Here is a 17,094-nt window from a genome sequence, read left to right on the forward strand (position 1 = left end):
TTTATTGGTTCATCTCAAAGTTATAAGCGGACACAAAGCCAAAAGTTCAACCCTAATCCTTTTTTGGAAACTAACTGAATTTGTGTCACAAATGATGTGTTAATTCAAGCCGGAATCAAGGCCCCTTATATAGAAACTAAAACCCGAACTCTTAATGACACACAACTCTTGTTCAGCTAAATCAGTGGTTCTCTAATCCTTTGCAAAACTATTCTCCTTACAACATGCTGGATAAATTCAGTTTATTTACTTCGGATTACGTGAGAATGTTTCAATGGCAATTTATTACGTCAAACAGGACTAAAACAACATTTAAATTGTGCGCGAACAATCGCTTTTTTAGTGTTTTTAGCAAAAAAATATTTCTTGTTACAGAAAACTTATTTGTCTGTCTAATTTTTACTTATATACTCGTAAGATCTGATGTTACATGAGATTGTAGAAGTACTTCAGGCTCGACCTCACGGTCCCTCCGAAATCGCGTGGCGGACCCCTGAGGGACCGCGGACCTCAGTTTGAGAACCGCTGAGCTAAATCATCTTATTACCAAACTAGTTATCAAATTACTAAAGCTGAAATATAAGTCGAAAAAACTCAATTGCCATCATAGAAAATTTTGATAACTGGAAGGCGAAAAAATTGGGAAAACAAAAATAGGTTTTTCCTAATATCTTTCAGATATTAACGAATGCTTGGACCCTGATTCAATCTGTACCAGGGATTTAAGTTGCCAAAACACTTGCTCAAGTGAAACAAGTTGTCAAAACACAAATGGAAGTTATGTATGCAACTGCCCACATGGATTTCTATTCAACGGAACAACATGCATAGGTAACGTATATTGCCCTACCCAGCAACGCAGTATAAACGGCCGTTGTTAGCTTTATACCATTATCGTTGTGTTTTTTAAAGAAATTTAATGGCCGCTTTAATGTGATAAGATAAAAAATACTGCGTTAGACTTTAATGACATTTTATTTCGTCGCCATGCACCAAATTTTAAAAATTCCTAAAAAAGAAGATTGAAATTGAACATACTAAAATCAATTTTTTTCAACAATAAGTTTACATTGGGTTATGAAACATGGCTTGTCGCATTTGTGCGCATAAAATTTGAAAAATATTACCCCATAGGTGTAACACATACAATACTCAACAACTGTTAATATTACAGCTTATAATTTAGATTTAAATGAATTTCAAAGTGAAAACAACGTTTGCCCCGAAAAGGCAAACTGTTTAAACACGATTGGAAGTTATAAGTGCATTTGCCCACCCGGGACGGAACAATAGGACTCAAGGTGTTTTGGTAGGATTATACATAACTTTTAGGTTTTCGTTCAAAATATTTTACTCAATGGCAACATTGAACCATGCAAACGGTTAAACATGGGTGACTGGTTAAAGTTTCACCAGATTAACTAACTTATTTGTAGACATAAACGAATGCTTGGACCTTGATCCAATCTGTACCAAGGATTTAAGTTGCCAAAACACGTGCTTAAGTGAAACAAGTTGTCACAACACATATGGAAGTTATGTATGCCAATGTCCACATGGATTTTTTTTTTCAACGGAACAACATGCATAGGTAACTTGATTTGTTCATATCAGTGCTGTTAAAGTGTCCTTTCTTCTACTGCTTTTTCATATTAAGCACCATTTTATTTCGCCTTCAAGCCCTAAATTATAAAACTCATAAAAAGTATGTTTTACGGTGCAATTCACGAAATTTGTTGCGGACATATAGTGTGGCGCGACACAATAAAATCATATGTTTCAGCTGTTAATATTACAGTTTCTAATTTAGATTTAAATGAAATGTCAAAGAACGTTTGTCCCGAAAAGGTAAACTGTTTAAACACGATTGGAAGTTACAAGTGCATGTGCCCATCTGGGACGGAACACAAGGATTCAAAGTGTTTTGGTAGGCTAAAAAATAACGTATTGAGTTTTTATTCAAACTATTTTATTCATTATTCTTTAGCCCAATTCAGTTTTGATATTAGAAATGTTGCAAATGTATAATTTTGTTAAAACTACGCCATTATGTCAAATTTTTTGTTGCAATTTAAAGTGCCATCAAATAGTAGGAAAATGCACTTAGGAAAAACAAAAAAAATATTGTCTTGTAACACTTTTGTGAACAAAACTCGTGTTTTTAATGTTTAAAATTAGGTTTTGACGCTGCTCGACTTTAAATTAAAGTCTACGCCAGTGGTTCTCAACTCGTTTCAGGCCATGGACCGCCATTCCAATTAAATAAGTATCGTGGACCAGACCCATGTCAAATTAGGATAAAAAAGCATCCACAACAAGCGTATTCGCTTGAAATATATTATTTGAATACATAATTTAATTTTATGGAGATATAACACGTAACAACAAAAGGCCAATAACTCGCATAAGCAATTAATTATACGCAACTAGCCTTTTTTAAATTTAACCCAAAATACAATTAGCGTCCTGTGGACCACCCAAAAAGTCATCTGGACGGTCAATGGACCGCCAGTTAAGAACCACTGGTCTACGTAATGTTTTGTATGATTAGATATTAATGAATGTTCGGGAAACCACGTATGTCCTAATACCTCGTGGTGTATCAACTCATACGGAAGTTACTTCTGTGAATGTAAAAGAGGATACACTGGAGATGGTAACACTTGTACAGGTAATTTAAAAAAGTGCATTTTACCGGTATTTAGAATGGGTTTAGAAAAAATGAACATAGATTATCTCTTTTTTGGAGGCCAACGCCTAAAATACGTTACGCCTGCCCCGTTACTTGTCTGTTGGATAATTTGACATTAGATATTGACGGTTTTAAGGAAGCTGATAACTTTACCTCAATTGAGCTCACTACATTCACTGCGTTAAAGCAATGTCGCAAGTTAACTGCTTTAAGAAATGTGTTTAAGACGGGATTAGAACCAACAACCTTAAACTCACGAGTTCAAAATAAAATGTTGTGACATTTTTGGTTAAATACTGAATAGTTATGCGGTACTACCTTTTTCAGATTTTTCAGAACCAAGCCAGCTTACAAACATTAATAATGTTGTGACCATGACAACCATTGTGGTAATTGCTCTGTGCTATTGCAGCTACCTTCTGTTTGATGGAAATATTTTGTCCTAACCTTGCAACTGAAACAGTGTTCAGTTATACTGTCAAAGAAAATTAAAAAGAAGAATAGTTGTGGGCAATTCTTTGTGCAGATTCGTAGTTTAAAATTGAATATTTAATTGAAACTCTACACTTTATTTGACCGTTATGTAAAATGTGTTTTTATCCGTTACTTCATTTCCTTCCACTGTTCGATGCGTAATTCAAAAAGTTGTGCATTTGTTAAAAATACACGAAGATTTTGTGTATTTTTCTTTACAAAAATAAATCATTAACAGAAAAAAAGGAAAAAAATGTCACATGTATTCCACGTCGTAAAAGCAGCAACAGTATAACAGGGATGTATAAATATACAGTGTGCCCCGTTTTGTTTGTTTTTGTACAAAACAGGTATCGTACCTGAGTAATTCCGTTTCACTTGTGAAAAAGTAGTGCTAATGCAGATTCGAATGCTTTAACTAGCGTTGGCTATCGCAACATCTTTGGAACGCTGAACGTAGGCCACGCGTAGGTGTAGGTGTATGTCCGGCACGCAAACGATACCATATGTTGACTTACTGTAAAAGGAAGAGCCTATATGTGCACTATTGTAAGTGTTTGTTTGGCAATCTCTAGCAAAAAGGTTCAAACCTATTAGGAAGCGAATCGATTTTTGAACATTTACAGAATGTTCAGGCCACAGGATGGAAAGGAAAATATATTTAGGCTTTTAGTTACGGGGGCGCGAATTTTTAAAACTGTTAGTTCAGTTCACAAACAAAGTCTAAATGATAGTGTTATGGCAGCTGATTACCAGGTTATCTCATCACATCTTAACTGCTCTGTTTGCTAAACGTGTTTTGTTTTGTATAGTTCGGAGGTGCTAGTAGGCTATTCACACTGTTATGGCAGGGATAGTTGTGTTTTTGATCGTTAGCTTTGTTTCAACGCTGGCCACGTCTAATGAACCAGGTAAAAATTAAATAAAACAAGTTGTAGTGTAGTAATTTGTGTCCAAGACTTGCAATGTTTGTGTGAATATATGCTAGGCCTATACCTTGGCGCAATTTCCCCTTGATTAATGTCACTTCACATTTGTATTTTTTAACTGTTTTGATTTTGAACATGAGGGTAAATAGATCGCACCATCAGCTGTTAGGTGTGCGCGTAAGCAAAGAAATGATAAAGTAAATGGGACTATAGCCCAAAACGATTTTGAAATTTGTGACTTATCTCCTTTCTTTGTATATATGTGATAGTTTTGTGTTGTTGCAGTTATTATCACGTACATAGAACATGCCACTAAACATGACGGATTTGGGGGACATATGATCAGTACGACTGTGCGAAATTTGACGTATCCAACATTGAATCGTGGAAACAACAGCTATTACACGTTATTAACCGATTCAAAGAACAAAGGAAGTAGGCCAGCAGTGTATTAGCACCAAAGTTATAAGCAAGCCAAAAACCCGACTGTATTGTCTGATTTTAGAATTGAAAGTCTAAATTGGGTTTTGAAAGTTGGTAAAATTTAAGACAATATAAGGCCGAGTGTGATATTTATGCCTGAGTAGAGACGTTTTATTTCTACTTAAATTTGAACCCGACCGAAAACGCCTACTTAAAAGTCTGCAAATATGACGCCATATTTAAGATAGAACAAAACTGTCGCATTTTCCAGTTTCAAACATTTGCGAATCTTCTCTTCACGTTTGCGATGCAAATGCAAAATGCGTTTCATTGCAAAATGGAACTTCAATTTACCGTTGTTCGTGCCTAAATGGATTCAATAAAACGGCAAGCACTAAAATTTTTGAACCTTTACACATCATTCCACAAGGAACATACTGTCCAGGTAACTAATAAAAGGCATTTGTGATTACGATATTTTTTAATGTGTGGTAGGCTACCTTGCAGCTCCTAATTAAAACCGTTTGAAAAATTTGTGTAGTGTTAAAGGTTTATTGGTTCATCTCAAAGTTATAAGCGGACACAAAGCCCAACGTTCAACCCCAATCCTTTTATGGAAACTAACTGAATTTGTGTCACAAATGTTGAGTTAAGTCAAGCCGGAATCAAGCCCATTTTATATATACAGTGTGCCCATTTTATAGGATCTTACGCCCGAACTTTTCGCGACATAACTTTTGTTCAGCTAAATTATCTGTTAACAAACTAGTTATCCTGAAACATAATATGGAAAAACTCAATTGCCATTGCAGAAAACTTTGATAACTAGAAGGCGAAAAAAATTGGGAAAAGTCTTTCATAATATCTTTCAGATATTAACGAATGTATGGACCCTGATCCAATCTGTACCAGGGATTTAAGTTGCCAAAACACTTGCTCAAGTGAATCAAGTTGTCAAAACACAAATGGAAGTTATGTATGCGACTGCCCACATGGATTTGTATTCAACGGAACTACATGCATAGGTAACCTGTATTGTTCATTACTCAACGCAGCATAAAACGGTTTTTGCTGATTTTAAATTTATCCCTCTGTCGCTGTGTCTGCCTATACACGTGCAAATAATGCATTTGAAAAACTGTGTATATCAGTGCTGTTTATGTCTTTTCTGCACACTAAAAAACTATTCGTTTTTATAGGTAACATTTGAAAAATATTACCCAACGGGCATAACACATAGCCTATATATTCAACAACTATTAATATATCAGTTTTAAATATAGATTTAAATGAATGTCAAAGTGAAATGAACGTTTGTCCCGAAAAGGCAAACTGTTCAAACACAATTGGAAGTTACAAGTGTATATGCCCACCAAGGACAGAACTCAAGGATTTCAAATGTTTTGGTAGGTCATAAACAAAAATATAAAAAATAACTTTGTTGGTTTTTACTCAAAATATTTTATTTGTTATTCTTTTGCCCAAATTTGTCTTGATATTAGAAATATTGCAAATGTACGTGTGATAATTGTGTTGAAACTATACGTCACTGTATGTCAAATGTTATGTTGCGTTTTAAAGTGCTATCAGGTATTAGGAAGATGCACATGGGTAAAAACCATCATTGTCTTATAACAGCACAAAACCCGTATTTTAAATATTTCAAAAATTGATGATGATGTTGCCTGCATTTAAAATAGGGTTCACAAAACGCTTTTGCATGATTAGATATTAATGAGTGTTCAGGAAACCACGCATGTCCTAATACCTCGTGGTGTATCAACTCATACGGAAGTTACTTTTGTGAATGCAAAAGAGGATACGCAGGAGATGGTATCACTTGTACAGGTAATTTGAAAAAAAGTTTATTTTGCCGATATTTACAATGGGTTTGGAAAAAATGAACGTCTGCAGTGGTGGGATTCGGCCGGTTCGCACCGGTTCTATAGAATCGCCACTGGTCTGTTTTTGTTTTTGGTGAGCGAACGCCTAGAATGCGTTATACGCCTGTCCCGTTACAGGTCTGTTGGATAATTTTACATGAGATATTGAAGGTTTTCAAGAAATTGGTAACTTTAACTTAATTTGGCTCACTTCGTTTTGCTGGGTTAAAGCGATGTCGCAAGTTTGCTGCTTTAAGAAATACAAATGGTCAGGACGGGATTAGAACCAACAATCTTAACCTCACGAGTTCAAAATTAAATGTTGTGACACTTTTAGTTACATACTAAATAGTCATGCGGTACCACTTTTTTTCAGATTTATCAGAACCAAGCCAGTTAAAGAAAATAAGTAACATTGTAACCACGACAGCCATTGTGGTAATTGCTATGTGCTACGTTGTAGCTATCTTCTGTTTGATGGAAATATTTTGTCCCAACCGTGCAACTGAAGCAGTGTTCAGTTATATTTTCAAAGATAATCAAAAAGAAGAATAGTTGTGGGCAATTCTTTGTGCAAATTTGTAGTTTAAAAATGAATGCTTCTCTGTAAAAACATCAATCCGATAAATGATAAGCTGCAGACAGTGCACACTGTTTTGAGCTGCACTGATGAGACCTTATAGGTCAAAACAACGTGCACTGTCTGAATGCTTCTTTATTTTGTATTTACCTGTTACGTCAAATGTTTTGTTAACATCTTTTTTCGTTTGCCTTTAGTTACAGGTTAAATTGTTCTAAATGTCTTAATGAAAACGATGATTTTTTGCGTGGGTTTATTACAGAAATGAACATTCACAGAAAAAAATTGAAAAATTCGGCAGATATGTATTGCACGTCGTAAAAAATAGCAGCAAAAATATAACAGGGATGTATAAATATACAGTGTGCCCCTTTTTGTTTTTGTACAAAACATAAAACTTTACACGATAAAAATATTTATACTGAAGATTTGAAACACAATAAACATAAACGCAGATTTTTGATGTCGTACCTTAGAAAAAAAAAACGTTTTAGCAGCTATTACTTTTGATGCTTCAAAATTGGTATCACGCATGTACAGCCAACTGAAACTTGTACGGTTTCTTTAACATAACTTCTCGAACCACGACGTTTGCGAAATACTTCTACAGACACAGAAAGAGGAACAGACTTTAATGTTCTGGTTTCCTTTTCAGTCTCGGGGTTAATGCACCCACGGCAGAGGCATCTTTTTTCTATGATATAACTCGGTATCCTGCAGAAAAAATAAAGCCCTGATTAGCCTATTTCTTTGTTGCCATATTGGCGTTTGGTAGATAAAAAACCAACCGGTGTAAATATCTAACAAGGCATTTGATACGATTGTAGATACATATGTAACAGTTGTAAATGGAACGTATTTAGAATGAATACAGAGTATACTTTAGTTGTGCTTTTACGTTTATACAATCTTTAAGCGTAAAACGACAAAGTTTGCTTTTTTAAACAGCAACTAGAATTGACATATTTTGTACCTTTTTTCTCGTGTACAAAAATACTTTGAATTTTCGATGGTGTGAGTCAAATGAAAGAATAAATCTTACATATTAATTTCCATAAAGGTTAACCGTACAGAAAACGATCGAGTTTCGATGTAGGTAGGTGTCGGTTATAATTTCAATTAAGGAATGAAAACCTGCGTTTCGGTTTTGATAATGTTTAACGTTGAATTACATTTGCGTATTTCGTATGTGTGGGTAGTGTTTTCTATGAAACTAACTTCCCGCATAGTTTAGCTATTCAGAATCAACTAGGTTTCGATAAGCAGTTACCTGATTTGAACCTAAAACGGGAAGTATTAAAAGCATGAGGAAGTGCCTGTAGTACCTGCGTTTGTTGTAATCGATGGTGTCATGGTATGGAGAAAGGCTTCTTTGCCCTGCAGGAAAACTTGCGTTGAAATGTTGCAGACCGTTGGAAGGGCAATTGTAACGTTGGCCTTTTCGCGACCGTTTTTGAGCTTTTCGCAAAACGCTTTCAGTGACAAGAGCCAAAGATTTCCGGAAAGCCTCGAGCAATGGATTCGCCATTAGATGTTCACATTCAGTTCTGTAGGAAAATTGTTATGTAGGTTAAGGTTCCTCAAATTGGGGTAAGCACAACGTAAAACGAAACCAGAAGTAGTTAAAACTGAATATTTTCAACAGACCCACGAAATACAACTATTTAAAAAGATCTTATTAAAACTTAGCAACTTTTTGACATGCGCAAAAAGATATACAAAACTATTTGAAAAGACACACTGTACGTGTTATTAACTTGCCTTTATTACCGTTTTAACAACTGTTTATGTATCTACATACCGGTTAACGATTTCTGGCACAAGGCATTTGTATTGTTTACGTATCTCTGCCGTTCCTCTGCGTCTGCGATTGCTCGTTGCCATGGCCGTAAGCAGCAAAAACAAAAGCATTGAAATTGTCAACTTGTCCATCTCAAGACCTCTCCGAAATGTCGACTGTCCAAATTGGCATCCCTCACTGCTGTTTATATACTGCCAAGTTCCGTCTTACTTTATATCAGAGTCATGGGAATTGCGTGGGGGTTGTAAAGCAATTGCGCCATTCAGAAGACATACCAAGGTTCGCGATGATGTAGTAAAGTGTAAATGCGTGCGTCTATCTTTCGCCTGTTCGCTGTTTCAAATCTCCCTTTTTCCGATTTCGACCTAGGAGAGGGTATTTGTAGCGCAAGTTCCTATAATACATTTATATTCAAATTTCCCGTGGCGTGTGAATGCAAGAGGAGCATGAACGTATTGTATACCATTCTAAACCGTATTCAGAAATTCTGGTGTAAAAGGATACCCTTACTGCGAGTTAAATATATTCACATCGTTACCGGGGTTAGCACTATGACTAAATACAACAACACTTAATGTCACCTACCGATTTTCAATTGTTCTATTTTCACTGGCGCGACTATATTTGCCTACAAGAAAATAGCGCAATAATTAATCGCATTGTTTAGAATTTATATATCTGGCATACATATACTGTTATTGATTCTATTTTATCTATTCTAAAATAAAAACACAAGTATGATTTAAAGTTAATAAAACGACATTATTTTACGACAACGGTCGGCTTTTAGAAGACAAGTCAAAAGTGTCTTTTTGTGTGTTTACTATCTGATGTTTTTACTTTAGGAGAAAGGGGTGTTCTACACCGTAGATCTGCAAATAGCCGGCGCGACCCACACAAATGGTTCTACCCACACAAATTAACATCCAACGTCTTATGACCCAAACTACATAAAAGCAACTAAATCAGATCACTTTATTTTCCTTTGTGAAATTTGTCGGTGTTCTAAGTTTAACAAAAACTAAAACTTTCACAGATGCCACTCCTGCTCTACTGCAAGCGTTTCAGCAGGGCTCTTCAACCGAGGTTTTTTAGGGTTTGTAGTAGCAATTCAAACAAATGCTTCATGACATTATTGATGCAAACAGTATAGCTCCCCTGCATAGCATGGTTAACCTTCTCTAACATTCTAGTCTGGAGTCACGATTGCAATGTTGCCCAATTGTGACGTAATAAACCCAGTCTTGTTACTCTCCGACGAATTGTCAACTATAATTATGTGCTCGGGTGTGTCGGTGAAAAAATGCAGGTTTCATTCTTGTATGTAGCCTGTTTGTATTATGCTATGTTTTTAACATTATTATTTGGTGGTTCCCGCAAAATTTGACAAAATACCCTAAGGGTTCCTTGTGACTAATAAAGTTTAATAGCACTGCTATACAGCAGGTGCGCATTATGAAAGTTAGAGTACAACAGTAATATAATAAATCAGGATTGGCAAAACCATTGAGCTACAACAAACCAACAAAGCGAAAATCCCTAAGAAAGTAAACAGATTTACTTGGTGTACATCGAGTCGCATGTTTACTTTCATGTACTTCTGCAAACAGAAAACACGAAGAAAAGTGTTCGTTACAAAAACACGTTTGGAATTTTTGCGAATTAAAGTTTAAGCACTTGCGACCCAAATTTCCGGACCACTGTTGTAAACAAGCACTAATACAAACTTAACAACAAAGGATATTGGCTGTTGCATTACAAACTGTTTCATGTCATGTATATAGGGTTTGTCGTACAAATGACCACAAAAATGTTTAGATTTGTGCTCTTTTTTCCTCACCCATGCTATCACATGTAATATTGCAAATCCGGCCTTTTTTGATTCAGCAAATAATTGTTTTGTTTGTGTTTGTATCTAAAGCCATGGAAGTTCAAAAAAGTTGGCTCTAAATATGTCAGTCGTATTTGTGACAACGAAAGTATTTATTCTTTACTTTGCTTATTTTAACACAGTGTGCACCAATCAAGCCAACATGTCTGATTCGGTCGACCAGAACCAGACAAAATCATCTTTAGATTGTCCAGGGTTCAAAGTTTGAAAAAGCAGGGCTTCCTTAAATGTTAACAGACAAAATCATCTTTAGATTGTCCAGGGTTCAAAGTTTGAAAAAGCAGGGCTTCCTTAAATGTTAGATTGTTTACATACTGTGACGTTGTTGCCTAAAATTTGACGTTGTTCCTGAAATATCGTTCTGGGTTTATAAAAAGCAAACAGTTGCACTTGTTACTGTCTCAGATACCGAGTTAATTTTAAACGGGTCAAACAGAGTGCAATGTCTTGTGGGGTCTTGTAACCAAGATAGATTGGACATTAGACGTACGATCTCTCTAAAGGCATTTCCTGAATAATCATGCCAGCTTGGTGCTAATAATAAACCACGTTCTGGGAATGTTAAACGTGACTCTACTGTCACTTCTTTCGATTGGCAATTTTGCTTGAATTGAAATTGAAACTTTTCCACGTTTTTTAGAAGATTATGGGTTGAGGTTAGGTTGTCTTAGGGAAAACCCAATTCCGATACTTTACCTCACGACGCAACTGGGTTTTGGCATAAAGCTATTAATTTGAACACGATTTGAAATGCCCCGAAAGTAAATCTCACGTGCACGATTGGTTCTAAATACGCTGCACTGTCAAAAGGGCGTTGTGTTGGTTACTAAAAGTTTTGCAAAACTAACGCTTGCACAACCCAACGTAAGACACGAATTTTTTATTCAAAACTGCAAAATTAATAAAAAAGTACTAAGCATAAAAAGATAGAAAATGATGATTTACAAATAAAACTGTTTTGGTATACTTTTAAAAAAAAGATAGTTGGGCAAAGGTGTTACGACTGAGGCTGTTTTCGTTTCTCAATAATGCAAGTACACCCAACTGTTATGTCGATGATCTCTGGTACAAAAACGTTGTTTATGTTTCGTTTAAATACCATGACTTTTACTGTAAGCTTGACAGATTTCAGCATTTTTGTTTCCCTTAAAGTCATCGGGTTGATGCAACCCTTGCAAAGACATTCTGCTTGTGAAATGTATCGCGGAATCCTACAAAATACAAATTGATAGTAAGAACACTAGACCTTGCATTGCGGAGAGGGGCTTAATAAAAAAATGGTTGCAGTTTTATATTTGATTAAGAATTTGCACCTTTTATATGTAAACCGTGACATGACCTCCAGTGGTCTTCTTGTTATTGGTATATATAGGCTAAGCTATATTCTGTACTATATTCTGTTTGGTAAAACTTAACGCATAGTGAATAGAACAACCCAAAATGCTTCATGCCACAATGCAATTAGTTATAAACCTTGCAAATAGTCAAGTTAGTGTATACCTGTTGGAATCATAGTCGACCACATTCTCGTAAGGTGATAAACTTCGCTCTCCATTAGTTAAATGTGGATTCAGTAGGTAGCCGTGTCGAAAACTTGGGCATTTTATTTTCTTGTTAACAGCATTGCGCAAAGCCTCTGGAGCAGATTGCATGAGTCTCATATGGGAAGCGGCCAAAATTGAATTGTTCATGATTTCAAGACAATCCGTACTGTAAAACCAAATAAAACACAACCTTGTCAATTTCAACCTAGACTTAGTGTATTTTCTTGAAGAAAAAGACCTTGACATCACGTGGTGTACATTACCTGTTAAGATTTCTATTGTCACACTCATAATCTTTTCTCACTTCTTCGCGAACTTTCTCCTCACCAGAGCGACGTTTACTAGTTTGCTCCAAAGCCACAAGACCCATCATAACAAAAAATATAACGACCAAAAAAACTAAAAGTTTATTGACATCTACCATTATCTTTGTTTAGAAGTTGTGCTAATTATTATAGGATCAGAAAAACTATTTTCTTTCGACTTTGTAGGACTTCAAGATGCGTATGTTTTATTCGTGACAAAGTTGCTCCATTTTATACCGAAATTGAAAGCTTCAGAAACGAAACAATTCCGCTTTGTAGTAAGGTTGTAAAGTTCCATCTAAAAATCCAAGGAATTAGAATTATTACGCAAATACCAGCAAAGGAGTGGAATTTTTTTGGAAAGCCGACAGTTCCGGTAAGTGGCGCTGTAACACAATGACGCGAGCCTAGTAGCTGGGTTTGTTATCATGCAAATAAACGTTAAATATCATCACCAAACGACAGTTGCAAATAAATTACCATGGATTAGATGCATCACGAAACAAACCGTGTATTTTGCCTCAGTCTTTTTGTACAATAAACAGTTAGAACTGACTTTGCGTTGAAAGTCACAGGCCTTACTCTGTTTCCGCATTGGTCACATGGTTCTATTAATAGCAATTTAATGAATGAAACGATAACACGCATTAGGATTGGTCCGTAACATAGAATATGTTGGTAAACATTGTTGAGTCATAAACCACGTATTTCTCAACTTGTGTTTAAAGCAGATCGCCCCAGAGTGGCGCGTTGATAAAAACGGAATCGAACCATGAACTCTTTTTTTATTCACTCGCATGACGTTTGGTGAACTTTATCGGGGTTTCACTTTTAAACATGTTTAACCACGTAAAGCTTATTTCTTGGTTCTAATCTCATGACCCGCAACAAGGAACGGTTAGAACCCGAGATCGTCAAGGCAACTAACTTTGGAGATTTGTCCAGTCCCCACCGGTAAAATTTCCCGCCAAAAACTTGTGCAATGCGCCGGGAGAATGTGGGTCAGGGGAATTTGAATGACATCACTTCAAGAAAGCCGAGGCTAAACCGTGATTGGCGGTTGACATCACGTGCTAAAAATAACCCGGAGAGCTGAGCACGTGACGGCCACAACACGCATCATTAATCGCGTGTTGTTTTTGCTTTCCATGAAAGTGATACTTTTTTGTTTCCTCTTCGAAGTGCGGCCTGCGCTACAGTCTACGAGCTAAGTTGTGTCGAAATAGGGAAATCCCCACTTTTCTTGTAAAACTCTGTTGCAATTTCGATTTCTCCGAAAACGTTTTCAAATTCCCCAAAAGAGCATTCACCACATTTTGTTCACCGACAAGTCGTTATATGCTTTGCTTTTTATTGCCATAAATATATATTAGTAAAGAAGGGTAATAAATAAGGGTTTCACACTTTGCGCATGTATCTGCAACTTTGCAAATACATCATAAACGTATAACAAACAAATGCTGAAACAAGCGTGAAGAAAGAAAAACAACAACAGTATAAATATATATGTGCGAATATGTCAATCTTAATAAATATATTGTTGAAGATAAAACACGGGATGTCGAAAAAGCATGTAGTTCGCAATACACAAAATGTTATTCTTAGTAAATTAGTAAGTAGATTTTGACATATTTTAGGATTGCTTTAGTTGTTTTGTAGACAATGTATAACAGGCAGTAATGAATGGCTTGGCTGCTGTATATGATTGTTATATGGCAACGAAAAGGTTTTGTGTGGCATACGGACAGAAATGTTCAGTGCAAATATGAATAGTTTCGTATTGCCCAGCACCTTAATTAAATAAATTTTCGTATATATTGTTTTGTATAAAATAACTCTTATTAAAAAAAACGTATAAAATATAGAAAAAAACAATAAAAATTTGTTCGATACACGCATACAGTCAGTGGTACAGCTATCGGCTTGATCTAGCAGGGAAAGTGCAAGTGCATCCAACAGTGATGTTAGCCTTGCTTTGTTTCCATTTGCCGCCTGCTCCTCGTCTGTACACCGTTACTTGGACAGTGATTGGCTCTGATTTAAGTGACCGTACCTCTCGTAGAGTTTTGGGGCTTATGCACCCTTTGCACAGGCATCTGGCTTGTGCAATGTAACGCGGAATTCTATAAACGAAAATACAACATTAATACATGAAAATATAATATGAACTTTTTCAAAATTGTGCAACATGTTTTTAACATTATTAGACACTATCGTTCTTAGGGAAACTTATTGCAAATTAATGAATCTACGAACCTGTTAGCGTCGTTGTGAACAGTGTGGGTGAAAGGTGATAAGCTGCGCTGACCGGCATCCAAATCATGCCTGTCAAGATAGGTGTCATTGAAATTAGGACAAGATGTAGCCTCTTTATCATCTGAATTAGCCATTCGCTTCAACCGGCTGTGCGATTCAACCAAAAGAGCATTGCTCATGATTTGATCACACTCAGTCCTGTAAAGGCAAAAAAATAATTAAACTTCAGCGAAACTTCAGTTTGCCTAACTCCAAACAAAATTATAATTTTTTTACAGCAATATATGAAAACGTTATTTTAAAAACTTACTTATTGATTGTGGCATGGTCACACTCGTAATCTTTGCGCACGTCCTCTAAATAAGCATCGCCGACTGAGCGGCGTTCTGGATTTGGCCTTGACGCAGCCAGGTTGAAAACGGTCAAGGTCAAACAAATAAGTCCGATAAGATTTCTTAGGGACGCCATCTTGCTGTTTATTCCTGAATTCTTTTTTAAAACCTTTTTAAATCTTCTGTAAGTGTGACTCTTACTTTTATCCGACTCTCTTTAGTAATATGTATTCTTCGTAATTGTTGAAGTGAATGATGAATATCTGATCTTGCAGCCATTATATACCGCTGCTGATGAAAATTTTTTCCCCTCAAAAATTATCCCTCGAGAAATAAACTGGTAAATTTCGGTTGCTACTTGCCAGCTACCAACACTGCTGCTTGACGCATACACGCTCTCTTCGTTTCCTACTGAACTGAACGTTATGTTCTGCGCTCGAGTCATGTTACGTCATGCGCTAGGCTACATTGTTTGTCTGAAGGTGACGTTTTTGCGTGGTGGCACGCTTTTTCGCTTTAAGCGTTAGCCATTTTTTACGTCGTATAATTTTTATTCCCTGTGGCGCGCGGTGTTAATCGGCACATTTCTCATTTACAACATTAACTTTGGCTCTTAATAACATAAAAACCCTTGGTTGCCAGAGGTTTCTATTTCATGTTCCTCGTGTAGGGATTGCACAATTATTCAGTTTAATTTACGCACTTTCCCTGCGCAGCCGCTCGTGCAAAACTTATTCTTGACGTCATTAATGCATTTGTGTGACGTCGAAGGTTTGCAAGTTTTGGAACCGAGCCAGCGCACTTGCTTTCAATTGGGGCGCAATTCAGGCGCCGCAAGCTTTCGTGACGTCAAGCAAGAGATTTATTTAAGGGGATTCACCCGTTGGTTGGTGCTTTCATGAGACCAGTCATTGTAACCACGCACATTAGATGAAAACACACAAAAAATTAGGTCAAATTTATTTTGTTTAGTTTCTTTGGGCGTCACAAATCATATTCGTCGCTTTCGTTTAATTTTCGCTTTTGTGATAATTGTGTTTGATTACGTCAGCGGCGTACCACGTGACGTTTGCGCACAGAAATGACTCGAGGCCAGGTCGCCAGTTTGCGATAATTTTTTCGAGCTAATTACTTTCGGATAGCTCTCCGCCTTGAATCGCTGCGTGAACAGAATAAAACAACGTCACGGAAAAATATCGAAAATTGACCAATCACACGCCAGTGAAGAAACAAAAAATATTCCAAACCGTTTTGCGTGAGATGCGTCGTCGCCCATTCAGAGCGACGCAAGCGAGCTTTAGACTTTGCTCAAGCGTCAGTGCTTGTCTATGCACTATTTCTGTTTTGCGCTTGACAGAATTAGTGCACGCTTCTATTTTTAGCCTCTATTGTGCTGCATATAGCATATCCGGGTTGAAGCATGGGCGAAAGCAATACAAAATAACATAGCGTCGGGAATTTATCGGTATAGTCTTGTCCAGAGACTTGGCAACAGGAAGACGCAAAGTAAAAACTGAAATCTAATTGTGCGTCAGTATATTTAGAATCCGAGGAAAGTCCTCTATACAGGCGCACAATAACATTATCAACTTCCACCTTTACGCTGTTTCGCGCAAAAATGGCCCCGGGCAGTTTCTTAGAAATTGAATTTGAAAATCCGAAAGTACGAGGTTTTTTCCCTTGCGGCTGCCATGATTAATACGGCTTGAACATGAATTGACCATTAAGTGGCTAGAATTACTGTTTACTTTAGGGGCTGTGCCAATTATACACAAATCACTTTCAGTAAGTAAAAAGCGTTAACTTTTATTTCCACAACGCTTATTGCCAGATTGCACACAACATACCGCACAATTAAATTTTTTCGTGCTAATATCTTTGTGTCAAAAACAATTATCTTATCTCATTTGATCATCATATGGAAAAACCAACAATGCATACAGAGTATAATTCAGGTTGTTCAGTTTTCCGGTTAAATAAAGAA

General features: G+C 36.5%; 3 protein-coding genes across 3 annotated transcripts; all 3 read right to left on the reverse strand.

Annotated features, from left to right (window-relative positions):
- Positions 1 to 7,227: 7,227 nt before the first annotated feature.
- LOC145218781 (interleukin-17D-like) lies at positions 7,228 to 9,322 on the reverse strand. Its single transcript, XM_080086183.1, has 3 exons — positions 8,783 to 9,322; positions 8,307 to 8,528; positions 7,228 to 7,695 (listed from the first exon to the last, which is right to left on the reverse strand). Exons 1-3 carry the CDS (start codon positions 8,911 to 8,913, stop codon positions 7,482 to 7,484), a joined length of 567 nt encoding a protein of 188 aa, XP_079942309.1. The 5' UTR covers positions 8,914 to 9,322; the 3' UTR covers positions 7,228 to 7,481.
- A 2,348-nt stretch (positions 9,323 to 11,670) lies between these two features.
- On the reverse strand, positions 11,671 to 12,587 carry LOC145219844 (interleukin-17C-like). Its single transcript, XM_080087151.1, has 3 exons — positions 12,481 to 12,587; positions 12,174 to 12,383; positions 11,671 to 11,884 (listed from the first exon to the last, which is right to left on the reverse strand). Exons 1-3 carry the CDS (start codon positions 12,585 to 12,587, stop codon positions 11,671 to 11,673), a joined length of 531 nt encoding a protein of 176 aa, XP_079943277.1.
- Positions 12,588 to 13,870: 1,283 nt separating this feature from the next.
- LOC145218699 (uncharacterized) lies at positions 13,871 to 16,346 on the reverse strand. Its single transcript, XM_080086106.1, has 3 exons — positions 15,089 to 16,346; positions 14,779 to 14,976; positions 13,871 to 14,645 (listed from the first exon to the last, which is right to left on the reverse strand). The coding sequence occupies exons 1-3, from the start codon at positions 15,244 to 15,246 to the stop codon at positions 14,438 to 14,440; spliced, it is 564 nt and encodes a 187-aa protein (XP_079942232.1). The 5' UTR covers positions 15,247 to 16,346; the 3' UTR covers positions 13,871 to 14,437.
- Positions 16,347 to 17,094: the final 748 nt, after the last annotated feature.

This window comes from Phallusia mammillata, chromosome 3, assembly GCF_965637545.1.
Source record: "Phallusia mammillata chromosome 3, kaPhaMamm4.hap1.1, whole genome shotgun sequence".
NCBI lineage: Eukaryota > Metazoa > Chordata > Ascidiacea > Phlebobranchia > Ascidiidae > Phallusia > Phallusia mammillata.

What these genes read in the sequence shown, in the direction of transcription:
- LOC145218699 (XM_080086106.1), bottom strand. Translation starts at nt 15,246, where the DNA reads ATGGCGTCCCTAAGAAATCTTATCGGACTTATTTGTTTGACCTTGACC. An exon ending in GACCATGCCACAATCAATAA is followed by an intron (nt 14,977 to 15,088) that starts GTAAGTTTTTAA and finishes TTGCCTTTACAG; the next exon opens with GACTGAGTGTGATCAAATCA. An exon ending in GTTCACAACGACGCTAACAG is followed by an intron (nt 14,646 to 14,778) that starts GTTCGTAGATTC and finishes TTTCGTTTATAG; the next exon opens with AATTCCGCGTTACATTGCAC.
- LOC145218781 (XM_080086183.1), bottom strand. Translation starts at nt 8,913, where the DNA reads ATGGACAAGTTGACAATTTCAATGCTTTTGTTTTTGCTGCTTACGGCC. An exon ending in GTGCCAGAAATCGTTAACCG is followed by an intron (nt 8,529 to 8,782) that starts GTATGTAGATAC and finishes ATTTTCCTACAG; the next exon opens with AACTGAATGTGAACATCTAA. An exon ending in ATCGATTACAACAAACGCAG is followed by an intron (nt 7,696 to 8,306) that starts GTACTACAGGCA and finishes TTTTTTCTGCAG; the next exon opens with GATACCGAGTTATATCATAG.
- LOC145219844 (XM_080087151.1), bottom strand. Translation starts at nt 12,587, where the DNA reads ATGGGTCTTGTGGCTTTGGAGCAAACTAGTAAACGTCGCTCTGGTGAG. An exon ending in GACAATAGAAATCTTAACAG is followed by an intron (nt 12,384 to 12,480) that starts GTAATGTACACC and finishes TTGGTTTTACAG; the next exon opens with TACGGATTGTCTTGAAATCA. An exon ending in GTCGACTATGATTCCAACAG is followed by an intron (nt 11,885 to 12,173) that starts GTATACACTAAC and finishes TGTATTTTGTAG; the next exon opens with GATTCCGCGATACATTTCAC.